Source organism: Stenella coeruleoalba (assembly GCF_951394435.1).
Source record: "Stenella coeruleoalba genome assembly, chromosome: 20".
In the NCBI taxonomy this organism is placed as follows: Eukaryota; Metazoa; Chordata; class Mammalia; order Artiodactyla; family Delphinidae; genus Stenella; species Stenella coeruleoalba.
The window spans coordinates 42,947,620-42,971,783 of record NC_137166.1 but is presented as its reverse complement, the minus strand read 5'-3'; the positions used below and the strand labels follow the sequence as shown (position 1 = coordinate 42,971,783).

Here is a 24,164-nt window from a genome sequence, read left to right as displayed (position 1 = left end):
GCTGATCACGGGGACAAACAGTGGGGTCATGTGAGGAGGAGATGCCGCCGCCGCCGCCGCCGCCGCCGCTGCTCCTGCAGCCGCCTCCGCCCTCTCGCCCGCCGGCCGGCTCCCGGCGGCTCTAGGCTCCGGGACGCAGCGCAGCCGCCCCCCGCCCGCTCTTCGCGGCCCTCGGGCCTCCTTCCCTGAGTAGCCGCCGCCGCCGCGACTTTTTTTAACCCGGCCCGCCCTGGATGGCCGCAGCCTCTCCCCTGGGTCGCCGGCTCGCGCGTCCGCCGCCCGGCCTGGCCCAGTGCGGCGGCGGATCGCTGCTGCAGCCGCCGCCGCCGCTTTCTATTTTTTCCCCCTTTTTTTTCCTCCTTTACTTGAGCTGCGCGCGCGCGGCGGCGGCGGCGGCGCGAGCCCGGGGCCGACGCGCGCGGGGGGAGGGCAGCCCCCGGGGAGCGCGCGCGCTGTCTGTCTCCGATGGAGGGCGGGTGCGCGGGCCCGGGTGTCGGCGGGGCGCGAGGTCGCCGTCGCCGCCAGCGCGGCCGCCGCCCCGGCACCCGCCGGCGGGCCGCCCGAGTGGAACGCGGGCCCGGATGGAACGCCGGGGAACCCGGAGGAGGGGCTCTGGTCGCCGGGAACGAGGCAGGCGGCGGGGTTTGGAGACAGAAAAGTAGGTCGGGGGCGGGGGGAAGAGTGGATGGGGTGGAAGGGGAGAGGAGCGCGCACGCGCGCCCCCGGCGGCCGCGCTGTGGTGCGCGAAGGCGGGGGCCCGAGGCGCATGCGCACGTCTGGGCGGGTCCGGGGGCGCGCACGCAGGGCGGGGCGGAGCCAGCGTGGGGCACGTATTCCTGGCCGCCGAGAGACGGAGAAGGCAGAGCTGGTCCTTTCCTCCTGGGTCGGGACGCAAGTCCCAAGAGAGAACTGGACATGCGGCCTTTTGCAGACACACACAGCAGCTGTCCGGGCTCCCCACCTCGCGCAGCAAAACAAACGCTTCCCTCCAGACTTAGGACTTGTGATCATAAGTTTTATTAGTCTTAGGAGGAGAATATCAATAATTCCTCAAATTTAAAAAAAAGTACAAAAGTTACATACAAAACGTTGAGATCAGACGACTAAACTTTCCCGACTCAGGCCCAAGTTCTGCAAGGGAAAAAGAAAGAAGGATGTGAGCTGGGGAGGACTGGAGAAGAGGGTCCAGGAAGGCTCTTAGAGCCAGGTAGGGCCGTTCACTCACCTTCTTAAGCCTCCGCTCCCGTGAGGCCTGGGAGTCAGTCTCAGAGTAAGGGGGAGGCGCTGGAGGGTAGTAGGCTTCCTCTTCTTCCTCCCTGTAAGGTCTCCTTCTCTCCGCTGGCCCCTTTTTCCGCAAGGCCTCTTCTAGTAGCTGCCCATCATATTGGGGGTCCCCAGACCTGGAGCCATCACCTGGAGGGTCCCGGGAGGGGTGGTAGCGGGCCCTAGGGTCAGCATGAGGGCGGCCTCTAGACCTGAAGTCATCATAGTAGGGATCCCGGGAGTGCGGGAAGTGCCTTGAGTCGTCTTGGTCTTGGTCGTAGAGGTCATCACGGCTGCGGCTTCGGGGGGGTGCACAGGCCCGGCCTCTCCTCCCACCACTTGGGGGAGACCTCCCTGATTCAGCGGAGCCCGGCCGGGCGAGGTCATCTAGAGCATCCACAGAACGGGCTCGGGGCCGCCCGGCCCCCCAGCCACTCCCTGGCCGGTCCAGGGGGGGCTCTTGTTCCCACCTCCTCGAACTCCGGGGGGAGTGGTGACCCCACTCCTCATCCCGGATCGGGGTGAGGGCAGGGCCCCGGGAAGGCCGGGATCTCCAGTCGTCCTCATGGAGGGAGGTGACTTCACTCATGGCTGTGGGAAGGAAGGTGTCACTGGTGGGAGGAGGTCAGGACCTAATGTCAGGAGCCCTGTGGTCCAGCAATGTCACCCACTTGGCTCATATACTCTCAAGGGGGCCCTAGGCTTTTCATCTATTTAGTGATGATCGTACACTTCACTGTGGCCATGGTAGGGAATGAGGGATTGTGTCCAGGATTTGGAGCAGGTATCAGGGAGTCATGTTTCCCCCAACCCCCGCAAGAATCCCTCAGACCCCAAGGCTCCTCACCTCGCTCTACACGGCCATTTGGGGGACCAGGTCGAGAAGAGTCAAAGTTGGCCAGCTCCTTCTCCATGTAGTACAGGACCCGCATGGAGTCGTCCTGCTGGTTGGCCTGAATCCTATAGCCACTACGGATTTCTGGGGACAGGAGTTGGAGGTGATCAGTTCCGGGAGGTTGGATGCTGACCCAGCCCCCTCCCCTATAGGCATGTCCAACCTCATAAGGATTGGTTCTCACCAGAGGTCACGTTGCTGTCTGTGTCACGAAGCAGGGGTACCTGGGAGCTGTGGCCACCAACTGGGGGAGACTGGCTGTCAGGAGGAAAACCCTGCATTCCCAGCCCCCAAGCCCCCCTTCCAGCCCCAGACCCCTTAATGGCCAAATACCCAGCCTACCCCCTGCCCCAGCTGCTCCTGGCTCCCCCCGACCTCACCTGAGCTATTCCTGTCGAAGTCTCCAGAGTACCCGTTGTACAGAGGGCCCATGGGAATCATGGCTGGGGTCTTGGCAGGGGAGAGGTGGGCATAGGTGCTGGGGGCGTAGATGCTTGGGACGCCTGAGGTGGCAGCTTTGCCTGCAGCATACACTGGGGAGGACACGCATAGCATGAGAAGGCCCCCAGGGGCCACATGCCTTCTTCCCACCCCACCTCCCCCCGCCACCCCCCCCGCCACCCCACCTCCCGCCACCCCAGGCTGAGGAGCTTCCCTAGGTGCTTGGTTGGTTTCTGCAGGGTCCCTGAGGTTAGGGGACATCAGCTTCATGGAGTCCACACCTCCTGTGCCATGCCTCACAGAAGTTTCAGGATGGGGGGGGGGGTGCATATTGGCAGCCGGCGGCCCCGATCTGGTAGGCCAGTATGTTTTAGACAGTTTGGTGGTTTGCCAACATCTGACAAGGTTTTACATCAAACTCTCCTGCCAGCTTATCACAAGATGCGGCCACCCTGGACCTGCATTCCTACAGAGCAACAGGGGCAGAGGCGCCCTATAGCCGGTAAACAAGTATTCCCTTTGGCAGCTGAGCCCTTGCTCTAGAAAAATGGATCATCTTGCGGGGGGAATCCCATGCCTACTCCCCTCACACGCCTGCTCCGTCCTCCCCACAGGGTCTTGCAGACCCAAAGGTGATGGGACTCAGTCTGAGGCACGATCTTGGGAGCCTCAGCGTTCACTTGCCTCAGCGAAGCAGCAAAGCGTCTCCTCTAGTGTTTCCCACTTGGGGGCCGCACCCACCCCGCCCCCGCCTGGTTCTAGGCTTGACAACTCAAGGGCAAATCCTCCTCCTCGCCCTGCCACCTTCCTCCCCAGGCAAGAGGTTGGGTTCTGGTGGCTGCTTTGAGGCAAAAGTCATGGGCCTGGGCAAGTCACTTCCTCCCCGGGACTCCAACAGGAAGATGGAGTGGGGAGATGGGCTCAGAAAGCTCCCTTCACCTCTGATTCAGTTGGGAGGCAGAAGGCTCAGTGCTCAGCCCCACCCCACCCAGCCCTGAAGAAGCCCTTCGGCGGCTCAGCTGATGTGCCCTTTTACAATTAACTGTGGGAGATGCTGCTCCAGGACAGCTCAGCAGGCCTGTGGCTGTGACAGAAACGACAGGGCCTCCGGCAGGGAGTTAATGGGACCTCGCTTTGGGGTAACAGGGTCTCAGGATGGAGGAAATGGGGCCCTGGGCCTGGCATTTGCAGTCCTGGTCTCAGCCTTAGTTAGTGGGGTAACTGCGAACTTGTTTGCAGCCCTTGAGGATTCCACGCGACCTGTGAAATGACTAACACCCACTGCCCGAGCAATAAGCAAGAAGCTCTCACTAAAAATGATGAGAGGGAGAGGGGATGGCCAGCACGGGCCTCCAGAGAGCAGTGGATTTCTTTTTTCAGGGCCGCGATGAAGCAGGTTGCCCACCGCTGAGTTCAGTGACTGTAAAGTTAGCCAGCATGGATTGAGATGCGGCCCCGTGCTGGGCCTGCATACACAGTGCTCCCTTGATGCTCACGACGCCCCCGTGACGGCAGGACCTTGCAGAGAAGGAAACCAGCTGCTCGTCTGAGGTCACGTGGTGTGAGTGGCAGGGCTCTGATTTACCAATGCTGACAGCAGCAATGTCCAACAGCTAGTGGGCGGGGAACACTCTCTGTAGGCCAAGCCCCGCAGTTAATGCGGGACACACCAGTTCACCGGATCCCAACTCACCCTGTACAGCGGGCTCTACCATGGCCCCATTTTACAGAGGAGGAAACTGGGGCTGAGAGGGGAGGTCATTCACTGGGCTTCCCAACAGGTAAGGTGTCCAGCCAGGACTCAAACCTCTACCTGCCCAAGCTTGCAACGACTGCCTATGATTCTACCTGGACCATATCACACCGCAGTTATGGCACGTGGAAGCCTTAAATATACGGATGCCAACACACAGCCATCTGAGCTACACGGGTAATTCTTTCCACCACCTTGGCCTAGAAATCAGCGGGTGCCAGGAGAGGGGCAGGTCCATCCCTCTTTTGGTCTCCCATAGTCTAGGTGCTCCTAACACGTAAAGTTATTTATTTCTGTCTACCAACATCATCTGTTCATCAAGTAAAGATACGGTGAACTTGACAATGATGAAGGAAAAGGTGAGGTGTCCTCACTAAGAACTAGTAGGGAAGTGTGCTTTCATGGCCCACTTTCAATACAAGGAACAAGAGAGCAGATATGTCTGAATATAAGAAAGTAGCCAGTGTAAACTTCCATGTCAGAGTTGATGAAAATAGTCATACGAACTTCCCAACAACTGAGTGCAGAGGTGCTGGTTCACCCAGATGCTCTCTGGAAGGGAACCGGCAGTGCTGAGGTCCCTGAGGAAGGGGAATGGGGCAGCTGGAGGAGGGAGACTCTCTCTTCCTTTCCACCCCTGTTTTGTTTGCTGCTTCTCCCTCCATCTCTGGTCCCACATCTAATCCCAGGCCTGCAGGTGCCCACTCTGAGGCACTGGGTGTGTCCTTAAACGGCATCCGTGAGAAATCCGGAGTGCTTGTGTGGATGTGGGTTGTTAAAAGATGCTTGAGTTTGCTGGGGCTGTCAACCTTGTTTGGTTTCTCACCTTTTTCACTTACATTTTGTTTTTATTTTTTTATTTTTTTTTGGCCACCCCGCGTGTCATGTGGGATGTTAGTTCCCCAACCAGGGATCAAACATGTGCCCCCGGCAGTGGAAGCGTGGAGTCTTAACCACTGGACCACCAGGGAAGCCCCCAAGAATCTGTTTTTAAAGGGAGTTTTACTTTCCGGTGAATAATGTTTTGTACTATTTGAATTTTTTTTTTTTTACCACGTGCATAAATTATACTTTCAAAAGCAAAGACTCAAAATAAATGAAAGGTGAAAAATAAGTGAAGAGCTGAAGTATGTAAATGATAATCTAAAACAGCAGGTCCTCCTTGGCCCACTTTCTCCCAAATTGCTCCCCTTAAAACCTCCAGACCGGGACTTCCCTGGTGGTCCAGTGGTTAAGACTTTGCCTTCCAATGCACAGAGTGCAGGTCGCGGATCTGAGGGCCCACATGCCTCAGGGCCAAAAACCTCCAGACCGGTGAGTGGCACCGTCCCGGGAGGCAGGCAGACGGCCACCTCCTCTCCTTGGACTCAGGAGGGAGGCCAAGCGGGGGCGGACAGGCGAGGGGCGAGGGACACTTACGGGCCTCTGGGCAGCAGCACTTTTCGGGGCAGCAGGGGCACCTGACGTAACAGCAGCAGGTGTGGGGGCAACACTGACACCAGCAGATGCCCAGCAGGAGGAAGACAAGGAAGGCAGCCAGGCAGACCACGACCACGAACAGCCAGTCTGCGGAGAGACAAGAGCCGGCCCTGAGCTGGGAGGCCGGGGAGGGCACAGGGATGCGGGCACCGGGGGCAGTGCGGAGTGAGGGTGGGGCAGGGGCCGTCTGCAGAGCTCTCCGGGAAGCTGCAGATCTTGCTGGAGTCTCCGCGCCAGGGGCTGGGGCGCAGCTGCAGAGGGACGCCCGCTCCTCTACAACACGGGCCGGCCCCAAAGTTAGGGAGCTCGCCCCAGGCTCATCTGGACGAGGCAGTGAACACAAGGCGACCCGGCCAGAGCAAGATAGGCTGTAGCCTTGAGAGAGGACAGAGAGCCAGCTGCCCAGATCCCGACCCCCAGAAGGGCACTGCAGGCACCAGTCACAGGAGCCCCCTGCCTACACCCCAGGCCCCTCGTCAGCCAGCCCAGCCCACCCCACGGCCCAGAGCCAGGTCACTAGATGCGCCGGAGTCGGAGTCAGGCGGCGTTTTTAGTGGGGTCTGAGCGAGCGGCGTTTAGGGCGGGGGAGAGTACTCGGACAGAAGCGGTAAGTGGTACATGGGGGACTCCACCCGCCCTACCTTCCATGGGCCCCGCCTGAAAACCGGGTAAGAGCTCAGCCACCCCAGAGGTCCTGCCTGGAGGGACAAAAGAGAGACAGATTATGCTGCCCCTGCCCTGAAGCCCAGCTCCGGGGTCATCAGGGTGGAGGTATGCCCTGCAGAAGAGGTGGGGTCGGTGGACTAGCAGGGTCCGAGCATGTGGTTCCTCCCCCATCCCCCCATCCTATGTGGGTGCTGTTTTCCAGAAGATTTCCATCACGTAATTCACTCACTCTCTCCCGCCATGGGGGATTCTATTGCCCAGAAGGGTTCCAGGATGTATCCCATGGGTTCTGAAGGATCGACCTTAGTTTGGGACTCCATCTCTTCCACACACACAGGTCCTATTGCCCCAAAGGGTTCCATCCCAGGTGAGAGGGGCAGTCCCTGTTCCACCAGGCACAAGAGGCACAGTAATGCTAGGGCCCATAGAAATGTTTTATTTTAAAATCTGAAGGAAAAAATACGACAATACTGAATATATAACAATGACTTGTCTTTATAACAACACAATCATAAAATGTGTTTTTTTAATCCAGAGGAAGAGGCCCTTGAAGGCGAAAGTGCCTACAACCCATAAAAGTCACAGTATGGCCCTGGTTCTCTGCCCACCGGGGTCCCCTACGCAGGCTTCACGGCACAGCTCGTGTCTCGTTTAGGTGCCGCCCGGCACTCTGTGCCCCGCGCGTGCTGTATCTCAGAGGCATCGACACACCTGGCTGTACACCAACAAAGCTCTATCCAGAGCTCAGCACCCCATGCCACATGCCCCCAGGAGAAGGTTCTAGCATATAAACCAGCGGTTCTCAAAGTGTGGTCCTGTCTGGGAGGCCAAGCCGCTCTCCTGGTAACACTAAGCCATCGTTTGCCCTCCTCACTCTCCTTCGCCAGTAGAGGTGCAGGCAGGGGAGCTTTCCACAGGCTCCATCACATGTGATGATGTCATGTGCTCTGATGGTAATCGACTGTGTGCCGGATTCAATTTATAATATGTTAAACAACTATAAATATAACCCGCAGAAACGTAAACAAAATTTCTTTGAGCTCCTCAATAATCTTTTACGTGGGTCCTGTGACTAAACTTGAGACATGCTGATGTAGATTGTGCATTTTACCAAAGAACACACAGATTTCTCTGGGTCACTGGTGCATGCATTCTGTCACCCAGACATGAACTCTGTTGCATGATCTGAGCACCCTGGGGCGTGCGCCCCCATCCTGTGCTCGTGCACACATGCGTCACCTTGCATCATGCATGTGATGATGGCAACATCTCACATAGACCACACACCACGCGAGACTGTATGTGTCGGCTTAGAACAGAGCATCTGGCTAACGGCAGCATCCCTTCCACACATGGCGGGGCGGTGGGGGCTCACAGCCGGGTGGAGGCTGCTGGCGGGTACCCCAGCCTGCCCCTGAGCTTGTAGAGGCAGCCGAGCTTAAGGGGAGCAATAACTACACAAGCCACACAGTGCCATCCCAGCAGGGCAGAGGGCCGGCTTCCCGTGCTCTGGCAAGGGACTCCGGGGTGAGAGGTGGCTCTGGGGGTGGGGCAGAAGCCTCCTCTCAATTATATACGCCATCAACCCTCCTCGCTCACTGCCCATCAACTCTAACCGTTTCTGTACTTTTAAAAACGGAGACTGGGAAGAGGTAGAGTCCCCATTTCTCTCCACTCTTAGTTCTGGCTCTGGTTTATTTGAAATGTTGCGGCGGGCGAGGGGTCCCTACCCTGCCTGGGATGCAGGGTACAAATGTGCCCAAGTGACTGGTGGTGCTGTGAGGGGAGAACAGAGCAGGCGACAGAGCCCAGAGAGTGAGCCGGAGGGCAGAGAGCAGATACAGCAGTGGCAGAAGAAGCCCCCGACCCTGTCCCTCAGGGCCCAGCCCACTCACCGAGGACGATGAGCTCTGCGTAGGCCTCGTTGTTCCCCTGGAGGTCCTGGGCTGAGACCACAGAGCAGTAGTACACACCGCTGTCCCCCCAAGCCGTCTGTTCAAAGGTCAGGTCAGCATCTGCGTCAGGAGGAGACGCGTGAGGGCACCTCGGGGGAGGGGTGCCTGATGCCCGCAGCCCCTGCCATGAGCACATGGGGAAGGGGGCTGCAGACAGACGAGTGAAAATTGAATCACTCATACCAAGGGTGCTCTACCTTTTAGGCTTGGTTCTAAACACTTAATGCGGGGAATTTCAAGAAGGTTGTCAGATGGCGCTGTTACCTTCCCTGTCTTGTAGAGAAAAGAAAGAGGTCTGGTGAAATTACTGATGAGCTGTACAATTGTGGCAAAAACTGGGGTGGTGGGGCTGGGACGGTCTGACTCCAGAGCCAACACTTCAGACTTACGCCTTCCTCTGTCCCATGTCCCAAAGCAAAAGTTGACTCCCCAAGACACGACCCACCACAGAGCCTAGTGCAGACCCAGGGGCCTGGGGCCTGGATAAGGAAGCAAAGATAAACAGGCCAGATTCCAGGAATCAGGAGTCACCCAGGCATGAGAAGGCGGGGATGTGAGGGAGAGACTTAGACTAGTCTCTTAGACTAGTTCCCTCGTCCTCCGGCCACCATTGGCACCCCGCTTCCAGGTCAGGCCCAGGGCTTGGGGACGCTCTGTGAAGCAGCCCGGGGCAAGGAGCCTGTTAATTACACCAGAAAAGAAAGTGTTTCGGCACATCCAGTTTCCTCTCTGCTCCTCAGGCCCTAATTAGTTAAATCCCTCCAGCCATTCACCAGGGCAGGACAGGGTGTGAGATGGGGCTGCGGGGCAACTCCACCTTAGGCCCCCCGGAGGACAGGAGGTAGGAACAGGCCAGAGACAGCACCCCCAGAGGCCCACAGCCTTTCTCCCCAGCTGCTCTGGCTCCCTCAGACCTGCCTACCACCTTGCCCCACGGACCCCTGCCCTTCCCCAGGACAGTTCCGAGGGCAGCCACTGCGTGCGCCCCAGTCCACAGCACCTGGGCATCAGTCAACTGCCAAAGGAACGAAAGACCCGGAGCCTCCTTCATTCTTCGGAAGGAAGCCCTCACATCCATAGAAAAACCTCCTCTCGATGTCTATCTACACCATTCCAATCGCCTCACCCTGGCTCACAAGGCCCTTGCAGTGACACACGGCCACTGGTCACCACACCAGCCTCATCCCCCCAACTCTCCCTCACTCACTAGACTCCAGACACACTGGCCGCCTCACTGTCCCCCCACGTGCTGGGCTCACAACTGCCTCAGCCTGCACTCCTGCTGTTCCCTCTGCCTGGCTCTGTGTTCACAGACCCTCGGGGGGCTGGTTCCATCCTGCTGGCACAGCTCCCCTGCCAGACTGCCTAATTGTATCAGCCAGCTTAGGGGCTGACTGGCCACGATCCCATCTCCAGGAGGAAGCGGGCTCCCGGCAAGCAGAGCCTGGTCTGTCCTGGTCGCTGCTGAGTCCTCCGGGGCCTGGCCAGGATCTGGGAACGAACCCCTTCCCTCCCCATGCTGACCTTCCTTAGTGTTCTGGGCATGTGGCTATATCCGAATAGGCGCCCGATACAGTCATTCAATATGCGACACACGATTACTGAATGCATCTGATGATGTTCCAGGCAGTAAATGAGGCACCTGGTGTACTGAAGAGCAACAGTTCTCAAAGTGGGATCCGTGGGACCCAGGGTTCCGCCAGGCCTTTGCAGGGGATCCCTGAGGTCAAAGTTATTTCCATAATAATCGTAAGATAGTTGCCTTTTTCACTTAATCTCGTGAGTGTAGTGCGGAGCTTTCCAGAGGCTGCACGCGTGTGTTATCACAATACATCGAATGCAGAAGCAGCTTTGAGAAGCCAGCTTCTATTCAGCCAGACTCTGAGATGTGCAAAAACATAAAATCAATGCCATACGTTTTCATTAGAGTTTTTCATTTGGAAAATACGGTTATTTTTTCATAAAAGTATGTTATTTCTACTAATCTATAGAGTTTATTATCGTCATTAAAAAATGTTTTTTATCTTCTCAGTTTTCTAGCTGTAAAAACAAAGCTCTTTGAGGACCTCAGTAATTAAGAGTGTAAGGAGGCCCTAAGACCCACACGTTTGAGAACCACTGCTGTAGAGGACAGGTATGAACCCCTGCCCTTACACGGCTCAGATCCTAACTGGGAAAGAGTGACAAATAAAAAATTTAAACATATCGAGGATCAGATGGTGATAGCAGTAATAGAAGGCAGACAGGAAGTGCCTCTGTTGTAGAGGTGGGGACCGTGCAGAGTTTAAGTGACCCGAAAGGTAGGGTGACCCTGGGCGCAGACACTCCTTCGTGGTCACGTATCCAGCCCCCAGTTATTGATCTCTTACTATGTGCTGGGTCCCTCTGCATATGTTCTTTCATGGAATCATCCTAAAACTCTAACCTACATTCTCCCAAATCCTCCAGATTCTCCATAACACCCTCTTGGCCCATCATTTTTTCCACTTGTATCTTTAAATCAGACTCTCAAAATGCCTCTCCAAAACCAGAACCCAAGAGGAGGGCCCCGCCCAAAGCTGGAGGGGGGGCGGGAAGGCAGCCCCTAGGCCAGCAAGAGCTCCTAGGCCAGAAGCTAAACTCTGGGCTCCTGCGGGCCGGATCTGGGTCTCAATGCGTTTTGTTTGGCCTGCACAATGTTTTCAAAACCCATGAAAAATACCACTTTCCGGCTTCTTTTGATCAGTTCTAAGGCCTGGGCCCACCTCCTTCCTGCAAGGCGCACCCTGTTCCCAGTCTATGTCTGGTCCTGACATCACCTGGGCTGGGCATTGCTCTAATTGTTTTAGGTGCAAGGAGAAAATGCCGGGCCTCCACTTGGGAACAGGAGCTGGGCTTTCCTCCACCTCCCTGGGCCTCTAATTCCTCATCTGCACACAGCAGAGGCGGCCCTGGTGATCGCAGGAGGGGGTCCCATGAGCTCTCAGGTCCAGCGCTACTGAGTTGGGAGCACATGGGCCCCAAACAGCCTGAAGAGGTAGAAACAGGGCCCCAATCCAGGCGCCCACATCACCCAAAGGACGGAAGAACGGAAGGGGAAGCGGGACCCACCCAAGCTGAGGGACACTGCTCTGGTTTTCCCAGGATGACTTTCACTTTTAAAACCTGGGCCGTTGGTGGCCCTAGGAATTCCAAAGAGAACTCTGCTTTTCTCCATCCTCAAAGCTGAAATGGAGGAAGCTCCCATGGCTACTGGGCTTCCTGAAAGGACATACACACAATGGATGTTTACAAATCATGGCCCATATCAAACATGGGCCCAGGTCAAGGCAACTTGAAAGACCTGGGCCTGTGGGGCCTCTGGAGCAGGAAGAATCTGCCCCAGATACAGCCTGAAGGTCACTTGAGTTCTGGACTCAGCAAATGGGGCACAGTTCCAGCCAGTCTTCAAGGGCACTCTCAGGACTGAAGCTGTCCTGACAGGGCTGTCCGGTCATAACCTGGTCCAGGCTGGAGAAGTCCCTGGATTATGGGGTAGGGGCCTACACAGGTTGAACCCGCAAGAAGCCGTTTATCCACGAGAACAGCAGGAGGCTTTGGGCTCGCTGCCCGTGGAAATTCAGAGCCAGCAGGGCCGGTCCCTCCCCAAAACAAGACTGACACGCTGGGTCCCTGCCCATGGTCTAGACAGAGGGTGGGGAGGACTGTGTTCCAAGGCCTGGTCTCTTGGAGTTGGTAAAGGGATGCCCCCTTCCCTCCTCAGCCCCCATGCCCATGATTGAAACTCTAATCCTTGTTGAAGCAGGTGAGCCTTCGTCCCTCACCCACTGCTGCCCATCACCCTCCTCTCTGACGGCTAGATTCTTTAGGGCACAGTCCCAGTTCCTCTTCAAATCATATTTGCAGCGGTTTTAAGGGGTGAGCCCCGAGTCATTATCACATATCACCCAGGTCTGTTTTCTTTGTAGCACTTTGCAGGACTCTCTGAAATTCTCTTACTCCTTCTTTATCTGCTTGTTTGTTGCCCGTCTCATCCCACGAGAACATCACCTCCTTGAGGACAGGGATCTTGGCTGCCCTGATCACCCCTGCAGCCCCAGCACTGGTTACCATAGCTTCTGGCACTTAGAAGATGTCCCATAAATACCAAATAAATGGATGAATGAATGAACGGCTTCCCCACTGCCCTTTACCCGGTTCCAACAGGCACCTCCTATCAGCAGCTAGCATTATGGTGAAGGACAAGGGTTCTCAGTGCTGCCTGAATTCAAATCCCAGCGCCAGCCCTTCACTGGCTGTGCACCAAGACAAGCTACTTTATCTCTCTGTGCCTCAGCTGTCCTGAGTGTAAAATGTGGGCATACAGCACCTGGCAAGTTGTAGGCTTTCTCCATTAAAACCCCTCACCCCTTCGGTTCACTCCTGTTACCTCCTCAGTGAGTTCTTTGCTGAACTCCCTGGGCAAGCAAAGGGGTTACTAGCTTGAAGACTAGACCCAAAGTGTCTGACTTAGACTCCCACCAGCTGTGTGACCTCGTGCAAGTCACTTGACCTCTCTGGGTCTCTGTAAAATGACAATAACAGAATCCAGCCACTCAATTACTGTGGGTCTAAATGAGTTAATCCATGTCAAACTGGATTAGAGCCCGGCACACAGGAGGCTCTTTAAGAGTTGTTACTTATATACATTCTACTTATTATTGCTGATGCTACTAGTATTATTATAGAACCCCGCCTCTCCCTCCATTACCCACTTTTCTTTATCTTCAAGCACTTGATAGTATGTGTTGTGTTTATCTTATTTGTCTCCCTCACTGGAATTCAAGCTCCAGGAGGGAAGGGATTTGATGATTTTGTTTACTGCTGTATATCCAAGGCCTCAAATGGTGCCTGGTATATGTTAGGTGCTCAATAAACCTTTGCTGTTAAATAAAGGAAGGGACGGATGGGTAGAAGAAAGGATCCCTCCCTCTGTCAATCCTTTCAGACACTGGCGCTGACGAACTTCCAGGTGGGGACTCCAGGTTGGACATGAGGAAGCCAGCACCACCACCCAGTCCAGCCCCAGCCCACCCCCTGCCTCCCCCCTCCCGACCCCACGTACTTCCTGTGATGGTGATCCTCCGGCCCTGGTAGTAGTCTCCCAGGGTCACGGCATTGCCCTGTTTGGTGGCCACAACCCTGACGGTGCGCACGCTGTCCTGGCACTCCACGTAGGGGTTGTAGCCCGGGTTACCAGCCGCCAGCTGGGCGTTAAGCTGGTTGTCAACACTGGCTGGGGAGAAGGCGTCAGCAAGGCGGTCCCGGCAGAAAGACTTGTACTTCCAGATCACGATGGGCGCCGTGGGGGTCGTGGTCGACTGGTAGGAGCAGGGCAGGGTCACGGGTTGGAATAGGATCACCACGTGGTAGGGGTCTGTCACAGTCACCTGGATGGCGCTGGCAGGGGCTGAGGGCAAGGAGAGTCAGCAGAGGGACCGCTGTGAGCTCAAGGAGGTGCTTCAGCAGGAAGGAGCAACATTACTTGTCACCAGCTTGACATTTACAAGTGTACGGTTTTACAAAGCGCCTGGCACACATTGTTCCTTAATCCCCAAGACCGGTGAGATAGCTCCGATAATCATGCCCATTTTACAGACCCAGGGGGCTGAAGCGGCCGGTGCAAGGTCACATTGGCCAGATTTCTTGGAACATCCTGTCCACCCCTCTTCCCAGAGTGTGACCTCGGAACCGCCCTTGCCCCCTCTTCCCTTGCCCATTCTGTCATGGAAAGGGCCTCTCTGTGGCCCGTGCAGGCAAGCCCAAATGGCCCCCCACAAAGCCCACAGTGCTCAAGGCCCCCCTTCAAAAACAACCACCAAGTGTTCCAAGTTACTCCGGGTTCTGTGAATTTGGAGGGGGGGATTTTGGAGTTGTTTGGACTGCTTTGCATACAATGGTTAAAGCCCCCCTGTAATGTCTCCACCAGCCTCCCACCTCGGCCCACCCAAAAGCATCTCAAATGAACACGCCCAAAGTGCCTGCTGAAAAGTAAAGTACCTCTGATACCCCCACCCAAACAAACATCAGATCCAGCAGAAGATGGTTTCCAAACAAGTCCTTGAGTCCCTTCCACCAGACTCCTACGCACAGATACTTCGGACATGGTTGGGTTGGGGGGTGGGGAGTTTCCAATACCGCACCCACCCAATGCCTGGGCGCTGTTTCTTGATCTCTCCCCCTAGGAATCTTCTACTCCAACGCTCAAGTGCCTTCTCCCCGTTACCCCAAGACTTAGAAATCTCGGCGGGCTACCGAGTCCTCATCCCGGCCTTTCCCAGTGATCGGTGGTCCTTCACCCCTACCCCACAAAGGGTCCCATTCTCCTTGCCGCTCCCGGATTCGCTGTCCCGGGAGTTTCACTTCCTGCTATCTCTGAACAAGGGCGGGGGAGCGCTCTCAGGCACGAATAGAGAATTCTTCTCTGGCACACAAGGGATCTCCGGAGACTTGGGGATCAGGAGGTCTTAGTCTCTGCGCTCCCCCTCCCCCAGTTCTCCTGCCTCCTGGGCAGTGGAGAACTCCATCCATCGCCCTTCTACAGTGCCCTCCCGCCGTTCCGCGGCACCAGGGACCCCGCTCTCCGTACCTGTGCACAAGGTGCTGAGAAAGAGCCACACGAAGACGACAGTACCCCAGCCCGGCGTGGCCAGGCAGGAGCCCAGCCGCCCCCAGAAGGGCCGGCGGGCCAAAGGCGCCATCTCGCCGGTCTGGGCGAGTTGGGCCCGAGCGTCCCCTCCCAGGTACCCGGAGGGTAGGGGGCGCGGCACGCACCAAGACTGGGAGGGGTGCCTGCTCCTCCCCTTCCTCCTTCCGTTCCTTGTTCCTATTCCAAGCCCACCCTGTTCTAGGATTTTAACTAGAGGACATATCGTGGACGAAGAGCATGCTTCCAGCTTTCGGGGAGAAACTTGCTTGACCCGCTGTGGATCTCCGAGCCACTCCACCCCCCGTGGCTCTGGGGAATGGATCGGCCCAGGTACACAGGGTGAGAACACAGGGCAGGGCTAGGGGGTGGGCGGCGGGGAGGGGCTCCTCCACCTCCCTCCCCGGAAGTGGGCTGACCCAGGTGCGTTCCGGCCCCCGAGGGTCGGAACCAAGTGACCAGCCTGCCGGGAGGGCGCCTGCAGACTAGGGATCCCGTCCGGCCCCCTTCTGCTCAGGTCATGCCGCGCGGGGTGTGAATCACCGAGAATCGAGACTCAACTGGAGTGATTCACCTGTTGAGGGAGGCGGGCGCCGCCGCGCACCTGTTCCCTCTCCGGCCACACCCCTCTCCCCACCTGGCGATGGACCCGCCTAGGTACACCCTGCGGGGAGGGGCGAGTCTAAGCGTGCCTTGGGCTGGAAGAGGCTTGCTTTTAGCGCCTGATTTTTCCGGTAGACCTCGGGGTCCTCGCGTTCGGCTGGACTGAGGCGATGCGGTCCTCGCGCGCTTTACACTTAGGCGATATAAAGAACCAAGCGAAGTTTTCGGAAAGCAAGTGTGCCTCCTTAGGGATGCCCGAGGGGAGTGGGGCCCAGGAAAAGTTGTAATTCTACTTTGGAAGTTTTCTCCGCCTCCCCGCCCCCCACAATTCCTAACTTTTGGTTTGGCCCCCGGGCGTTCATCGCCCCAGGTCTGGCCTCCGGAAACTATGGCTCTTAAAGGGGCCGAGCGGAGGCGCAGGACTAGGGAAGGTTTCCGCCTAAGGATTCGTAGGGAGCGGGGCCACCTGCGTCGAGGGCGGGGTGGGGCGAGGCCAGGCACCCGGAACGCGAGGCGCTCTACGCGGCTCTGCTGTCCTCCGATGGCGGCTAGGGGAAGTGCATCCTGGGGAACTCTGGGAGCTTCTGAGGAGTCCCCCCGGAGGTCGCAAACTGGTTACTGGCTGGCGGGTTACGTACCCAGGGATGTTTTGTTCGACCGCATCCTGTTAAAACCCAAGTTGGATCATGCCCCTCTGCTCAAAACCTTCCCGTGTCTCCCCCTCCCAGCAGAAATCAAAATACTGGGAAGTGGCCTGAGCCCTCTCTGACGTCACCACTCTCCCCCTGGCTTACTCAACTGGCCAACTCAGCGTTTGGGAATGTGCCTCTCACCCTCTCACTTCAGGCCTCTTGCCCTCACTACTTCGTCTGCGGGAACACCCGTCCCTCAGATGGCCACCTGATCCTCCCCTCCTTTAGGGCTTTACTTAAAGGTCATCTTTGCAGTGACACCTTCCCTGACCACTTTTTATAAAATTTCAACCAGGTCACATTCCCCCCCCGCCCCCCCCCCCCCCCCCGCACACACACTTTTTTGTTGTGGTAAAGTATACATACCATAATAGTAATCATTTTAACCATTTGCAAGTATACAATTCAGCGGCAGTAATTACATTCACATGGTTGTGTACTCATCACCACTATCTAATCTTTTTCATCATCCCCAGTATAGACTCTACTTATTAAACAATAATTCCCCATTCCCACCTGCCCCCAGCACCTGGTAACCTCTTTTCTACTTTCTTTCTCTATCAAATTGCCTATTCTAGGTACCTCATTTAAGTGGAATCATATGACATTTGTCTTCTGTGTCTGGCTTATTTCACTACACATGTTTTCAAGGTCCATCCACATTGTAGCATATATAGCAATCAAAATTTCTGTCCTTTTTATGGCTGAAATAGTATTTCATTTTATGTATATACCACATTATGTGTATCCATTTATCTGTTAGATCCTTGAGTTGTTTCCACCTTTTAGTTATTGTAAATAACACTGCTGTGAACATTGGTGTACAGATACTTGTTTTCAATCCTTTTGGATATATACCTAGGAGAGGAATTACTAGGTCATATTGTAGTTCTAGTTTTAAACTTGAGGAATTGCCAAATTGTTTTCCATATCGATGCACCTTTTGTATTCCCACCAGCAATGCACAAGGGTTCACACCTCACCAACACTTGTTTTTTTCTGTTTTCTTGATTATAGCCATCCTAGTTGGTGTGAAGTGGCATCTCATCAGGGTTTTGATTTGCATTTCCCTAATGACTAATGATATTGAGCATCTTTTCATCTACTTCTTGGCCATTTGTGTATCTTCTTTGGAGAAATGTCTATTCAAACGTTTGCCCATTTTTGAATTGCGTTGTTTTGTTCTCTGCTGTTGAATTGTAGTTCTTTTTATACAATTATAAATTGAATATTGAATATTCATCCCTTGAATATTCATCCCAATGAATATTGAATATTCATCCCTAATACTGAATATTAATCCCTTGTCAGATATATAATTTGCAAATATTTTTTCCTGTCCTGTCGATTGTTTTTTCACTTTCTTGATAGTGTCCTTTGATTCACAAAAGTTCTTAATTTGATGAAGCTCAGTTTATCTATTTTTTCTTTTGTTGCCTGTGTTTTTGGTGTCATATCTATGAAAATGTTGCCATATCCAGGGTCATAAAGATTTTCTCCAGTGCTTTTTTCTAAGACCTTAATAGTTTTAGCTCTTAAGTTAGGTCTTTGATCAATTTTGAGTTATTTTTTGTATATGGTATAAGGTAAGGTCCAACTTAATTCTTTTGTATGTGGTTATCCAGTTTTTCCATCACCATCTGTTGAAAAGACTGTCCTTTACCCACTAATTGATCTTGACACCCTTGTCAAAAATCAATTGACTGTATATGTAAGGGTTTATTTCTGGGTTTTCTATTCTATTACATTGGTCTATATGTCTACCCTTATGCCAGTACTATACTGTTTTAATTACTGTAGCTTTGTAGTAAATTTGAAGTTGGGAAGTGTGAGTCCTTCAACTTTATTCTTCTTTTTCAAGGTTGTTTTGGCTGTGCAGGGCCCAGTGCAATTCTATATGAAAGATTTGCTTCCATTTCTTTGAAAAAGGCTGTTGGAAGTTTGGTAGGCACTGTGTTGAATCTGCAGATTGCTTGGGTGGTATTGACATCATAACAATTTTAAGTCTTTCTATTCATGAACACAGAATGTCTTTCCATTTATTTAGCTATTCTTTAATTTTTGTTAGCAATCTTTTGTAGCTTCAGCATACAAGTCTTTCACCTACTTGGTTAGATTTCTTCCTAAGTATTTAATTCTTTTGGATGTGATTGTAAAATGAAATTGTTCTCTTAATTTCCTCTTGGTATTGTTCAGTGTTGGTGTATAGCAACACAATGGATTTTTCAGTGTTAGTCTTGTACCCTGCAACTTTGCTAAGTTTGCTTATTAGTGGATTCTTTTTGATTTCCTATGTGTAGGATCATGTCATCTGAGATTAGGCATAGTTTTACCCCTTCCTTTCCAATTTGGGTGCCTTTTACTTCTTTTTCTTGTTTGATTGCTGTGGGTAGGACTTCCAGTACAAAGTTGAATAGCAGTGGTGAAAGTAGACATCTTTGTCTTTTTCGTGGAGGAGGAGAGCATTCAATCTTTAACCATTGAGAATGATGTTAGAAGTGGAGTTTGTTTTGTTTTGTTTTTTTATAATACCCTTTATCATGTTGAGGAATTTCCCCTCTATTCTTAGTTTCCAGGAGTTTTTGTCATGAAAGAGTGTTGGATTTTGTCAAATGCCTTTTCTGTATCAGTTGAGATGATCACATGATTTTCCCCCTTCATTCTATCAACATGATGTATTACATTGGTTGATTTCCTTACACTGAATCACCATTCATGCATAAATCTCCCTTGGTCATGACTTCTGCCATTTTGCTATTTGTTTTCTATATGCCTTATAGCTTTTTTGCCCCTCATTTTCCCCATTGCTCCCTTGTTTTGTTTAGTTAATGTTTTTGTAGTGAAATATTTTGATTCCCTTCTCATTTCCTATTGCGTATATTTTATGGCTATTTCCTTTGTGGTTACCGTGGGGATTACATGAAGCTATAACACTTCAATATGAATTTATACCTGGTTAACATAATTTTTTAAATTATTTATTTATTTTTGGCTGCGTTGGGTCTTCGTTGCTGCTGCAGGCTTTCTGTAGTTGCGGTGAGTGGGGACCACTCTTCGTTGCGGTGCGCAGGCTTCTCATTGCAGTGGCTTCTCTTGTTGCCGAGCACAGGTTCTAGATACATGGACTTCAGTAGTTGTGGCACACAGACTCAGTAGTTGTGGCTTGTGGGCTCTAGAATGCAGGCTCAGTAGTTGTGGTGCATCGGCTTAGTTGCTCCATGGCATGTGGGATCTTCCCGGACCAGGGCTCAAACCTGTGTCACCTGCATTGACAGGCGGATTCTTAACCACTGTGCCACCAGGGAAGCCCTATACCTGATTAACTTTAATAGCATGTAAAAACGCTGCTCCTATACCTCTCCATCACCTCCTTTTTATTATTGAGGTCAGAAATTACACCTTTATACATTGTTTTCCCAGTAACAAAGGTTAATAATTATTTTTATGTCTTTTCTTTTAAGTCATGTAGAAAATTAAAATTGAATTTTAGTACAATAATACTAGCTTTTATAATTGCCCATGTATTTATCTTTACTGGAGATTTTTATTTCTTCATACAGTTTCAAGTTACTGTGCAGCATCCTTTCATTTCAACCTAAAGGACTCTCTTTTGCATTTCTTGCAGGGTAGGTCTAATGGTAACAAACTCCCTAAGCTTTTGCTTATTTGGATGTGTTTTCATTTCTCCCTCATTGTTGAAGGGCAATTTTGCCAGTTTTGGAATTCCTGGTTGAAAATTTTTTTCTTTTAGCACTTTGAATAATTCAACCCATTGCCTTCTGGCTTCCAAGTTTTCTGATGAGAAATCAGCTGATACTCTTAATGAGGATCCCTTTATGTGACAGGTCGCCTCTATCTTGCTGCTTTCAAAATTGTCTTTTTTTTTTTTTTTTTTTGCGGTACGCGGGCCTCTCACTGTTGTGGCCTCTCCCGTTGTGGAGCACAGGCTCCGGACGTGCAGGCTCAGCAGCCATGGCTCACGGGCCTAGCCACTCTGCAGCATGTGGGATCTTCCCGGACCGGAGCACGAACCTGCGTCCCCTGCATCGGCAGGCGGACTCTCAACCACTGCGCCACCAGGGAAGCCCCAAGATTGTCTTTTTGTCTTTGGCTTTCAGCAGTTTCATTATAATGTGTCTTGGTGTGGATCTTTTTGTGTTTATCCTATTAGAGTTTGGTAAGCTTCTTGGATTTGTAGATTTGTGTCTTTCATCAAATTTGGGAGGTTTTCAGCCATTATTTCTTCAAATGTAGTTCTTTCTGTGGTTTTCTCTCTCTCATCACCCTCTGGGACTCTCACAATATGTATGTGGTTCCACTTTATGGTGTTCCACAGGTCCCTTAGGTTCTGCTCACTTTTTCTCAACCTTTTTTTCTTTCTGCTCCTCAGACTCAGTAATTTCAATTGTCCTGCGTTCATGTTCATTGATTGTGTCTTCTGCCTGTTCACATCTGCTTTTGAACTCCTGTAGTGAATTTTTTCATTTTAGTAATTGTATTTTTCAGCTCCAGAATATCTTGTTGGTTTCTTTTTATATTTTTTACCTCTTTATTGATATTCTTATTTTGTTCATACATCATTTTGCTGTATTTTTCCATGTCTTTGTTAGCTTTTTGAGCATTTTATGACCGTTTACATCTTTGTCTAGTGTGTCGGCCGCGTGGGCTTCCTCAGGGATGTTTGTTTGTTCTCCTTTGAATGGGTTACTTTCCTGTTTCTTTATGTCTTGTGATTTTCTGTTGAAAATGGACATTTAAATCTTATAAGTGGTAACTCTAGAAATCATATTTTCCCCCTTCCCAGGGTGTGTTGGGGGTTGTTATTGTTGTAGACTATGTCTGTGCTGGGGATCAGCTTGAGGTGAAAGCTTAAGGTCATCTCAGATCTTTTCTGACCTCACATCTTTCTCTGGGTTTGTGCAATGACTTTCTAAATCCCCTCATATTGTGTGTGTATCAGTTGTTTTTGAAAGTCCTAATCCCTAAATGTCTGGCTCCCAATAGGGGGGAAAGGGGAGAAAACCCAACTGTCCCTTTAAATCTCTGGGAAGCCACTTTAGCCAGTGGGTGTTGAAAAAATGATGACCTGCCTCTGTGTCTGTACATCTCTGATCAGAAGCCGTAATCTGCAATCAGAACACAGAACCCTGATATTTGGAGGACAAGGTCCTTATTGCCCATCCCTCAATAATAACACCACCTGAGCGCTTTATATACAACATCTCAACAAATCCTCATAAGAGCGCTGTGCAGCCAGTACCATTGAAATCCCTATTTTGAAAATGAGGAAACTGAGGTTCACAGAGAGAAAGCCATTAGACCAGACCTTCAATTCAGGAAGAGGCTTTCAGTTCCATAAAATATGTGAGAAAGAAAAACAACCCTTGGTATCTGGGAGCTGACCTGACACAAATAACGGGGTATTGGTATTTCTAGGAGCCAGCCTAGAGTTCACAGCTAGGTCACTGAACATAAACAATTTCATAGAACGCCAACATCACACAAAGTCTCTCTGTGACTGTGACGAACCAAGACAAAAACAAGACCCCTCCATAATCACGTCTGAACACAGACAAACAGAAACACTGTCCAAGCCACAAAAGACTAAACATCTCCCTCTCCCATTCTTCTCACCTTCCAGATAAGATAGAATTACTCTCACTTCCTGACAGCACCCCATTCAGAGAAAATCTCCACTTCCTTGAACTCATCCCCAAATCACATAAGACAAGCCCAAATTCTGTAAATCTGTTCTCACACTTTCTTACTGAAATGTTGTACCATTCTTATGGTGTGTACCTTCCCTCACTGCAGTTAGTCAACAAATCCAACTTTGTTGAACCACAAGTGTGTTCCTAGTCTTTGGCTGAAGTGCACTGGCACCTGCCAAGTGTGTACCCATCTCAAGGCCTTTGCATGTGCTGTGTGCTTAGTCCAGACTTTGCTTCCTCTGGCTCATCTTACGTAGTCTGCTCAAATGTCACTTTTTTTAGAGAGCCCTTCTCTCTCCATCCCATTTAAAATAGTCACTGTATTAGTTTGCTAGGGCTGCCATAATAAATGCAGCCATAACAAATGACTGGATGACTTAAACAACGGAAATTTGTTTCTTCACAGTTCTGGAGGCTGGAAGTCCAAGATCAAGGTGTTGGCAGGGTTAATGGCCTGCAAACAAAAGTAATGTAGATCCCTCCCAGGTCAAAGCATTTGACTATCCTTCCTTATTCCATAGCAGCTAATGATGCTGCAGGTGGTGCAGCCTCCACTGGCCATGGTATTTGAAGGGACTGTGTAGAGCAGAGCTCTCCACCAACCCACAGTAGACATGTAAGATGAGAAAAAAAAATGTGTTAAGACACTGAGATCCCAGAATTCTTTTGTTACACAGCATAACCTAACTTATCCCAGTTAATACATCCCCCACTAGAGTGGAAGCTCCAAGAGGGCAGGGACTTAGCCTGGATCCTTAGTGCCTGTTGAAAGATGAGTAAACAATACTTATTTATGGAATAATTGGATATGCCAGGCACAAGGTGAAGTTGCTGGGCATGGATTATTCTAATAAAAGGTGGATCTAGAAATGAAACTGATCCCAGAACCTGGGACTGAAGCCACTTGGCCACATTCCCACTAACTAACCACTGTGTTAATCCAAACCTGGACCGTTCCAAGAATTTGACATCAGTAATCTCTTGAAAGCTTAATAACACCATAGTTTGTGATGGAAAGTTCTAATATCCCATTTTACAGATGGGGAAGTGAGGTTTAACAAGTCTCAGCGACTTGCCTAAAGGTCGTGTAGCTCACATAGTGCTTACCACAGTCCTGGTACAACTGATATTTCCTAACCGTGGATGCTGTGACAAACATGGTTGGTTATACCAAATAAGCATTCTCTTCTACATCTCTCCTGCATACAAAGCCCTGATTTTTTTTGGAGTCTTCAATGACTTCTATGGTCAGAGAAGGTTATACTTCCCCAGTCCTGGAGAACAAATTCTGATTGGCTTAAGCCAATCATGGAAATTTTCTTTACTTTCAGAGATTGATTTTGATCTGAACATGGGACCTAATTCTGGCCAATGGAACTTTAGGAGAGATCTGATGGGAGGATTTGGGGAATGGTTTTAACTTTACGATATAAAAGAATGCTGCTTGTAGGAGACATTAGCTGCAGTAATTATTACTGACTGCCATTTTCTAAATGTTTCCTGGACATATTAGAATTCCATTTCCTTTGTTGGGTTGGTGAACTGCTAGTGCCATGTAACCATTTCTGGCCAATGGTTTGTGAGCAAATGACATGTGTCATTTAAGGCCAGAGCATTTAATTACAGACATGAAATCCTACAGAGCTTTCCTCCTCCTTTGGCATAAAACTGGAAATGTTTGGAATGGCAGTTGTTCAGTCATCCTTATCCCTGAGTGATTGTAATGCCAACCCACAAGGGACATGGAGCATGAATGGGAAGTAAACTTGTGTTATTGTAAGTCATTGAGATTTGGATGAAGTTTATTGTAATAGCAAATAGCCTACCTTGAGTGATACAGAAATTAGTATCAGGAGTGGGGTGCTGCTGTAATAAAAAAAAAAACACATGGTATTGGCTTAGATACAGAGCAAAGGGAACAAGAAAATTATTTGAAGCCAGAAGGATGGAGATTATTGCCTGAACTACTTTGGGAGGCAGATAACATACTTAACGAACTTGCAGCTTTAGGGGAAGCAGTTGGAACACAGGACACTAGGAGT

At 51.4% G+C, this 24,164-nt stretch overlaps 2 protein-coding genes and 1 long non-coding RNA gene across 5 annotated transcripts in view; 2 read left to right on the top strand and 1 right to left on the bottom strand.

Annotated features, from left to right (window-relative positions):
• Positions 1-233: 233 nt before the first annotated feature.
• LOC307179445 (uncharacterized protein) lies at positions 234-5,696 on the top strand (the record flags this gene model as incomplete). Its single annotated transcript, XM_079908601.1, has 3 exons — positions 234-658; positions 3,030-3,101; positions 3,980-5,696. 3 exons carry the CDS (start codon positions 234-236, stop codon positions 4,008-4,010), a joined length of 528 nt encoding a protein of 175 aa, XP_079764727.1. The 3' UTR covers positions 4,011-5,696.
• Positions 853-16,398, bottom strand: LSR (lipolysis stimulated lipoprotein receptor). 3 transcript variants are annotated; one of them, XM_079908588.1, is made up of 10 exons: positions 16,358-16,398; positions 13,536-13,880; positions 8,393-8,512; positions 6,473-6,529; positions 5,772-5,918; positions 2,539-2,691; positions 2,343-2,402; positions 2,111-2,242; positions 1,226-1,854; positions 853-1,131 (listed from the first exon to the last, which is right to left on the bottom strand). In XM_079908588.1, exons 1-10 carry the CDS (start codon positions 16,380-16,382, stop codon positions 1,096-1,098), a joined length of 1,704 nt encoding a protein of 567 aa, XP_079764714.1. In that variant the 5' UTR covers positions 16,383-16,398; the 3' UTR covers positions 853-1,095. The 3 variants fall into 3 exon arrangements, with proteins under 3 accessions (XP_079764714.1, XP_079764712.1, XP_079764713.1); XM_079908586.1 differs by lacking the exon at positions 16,358-16,398 and adding an exon at positions 15,060-16,320 and having other exon boundaries at positions 856-1,131; XM_079908587.1 differs by lacking the exons at positions 6,473-6,529; positions 16,358-16,398 and adding an exon at positions 15,060-16,318 and having other exon boundaries at positions 856-1,131.
• Positions 14,909-24,164, top strand: part of LOC307179446 — a 50,414-nt gene continuing 41,158 nt past the window's right edge. The window contains exons 1-2 of the long non-coding RNA XR_013825391.1: positions 14,909-15,213; positions 15,322-15,458. This is a non-coding gene — a long non-coding RNA (uncharacterized lncRNA). The remainder of the gene's footprint in view (positions 15,214-15,321; positions 15,459-24,164) is intronic.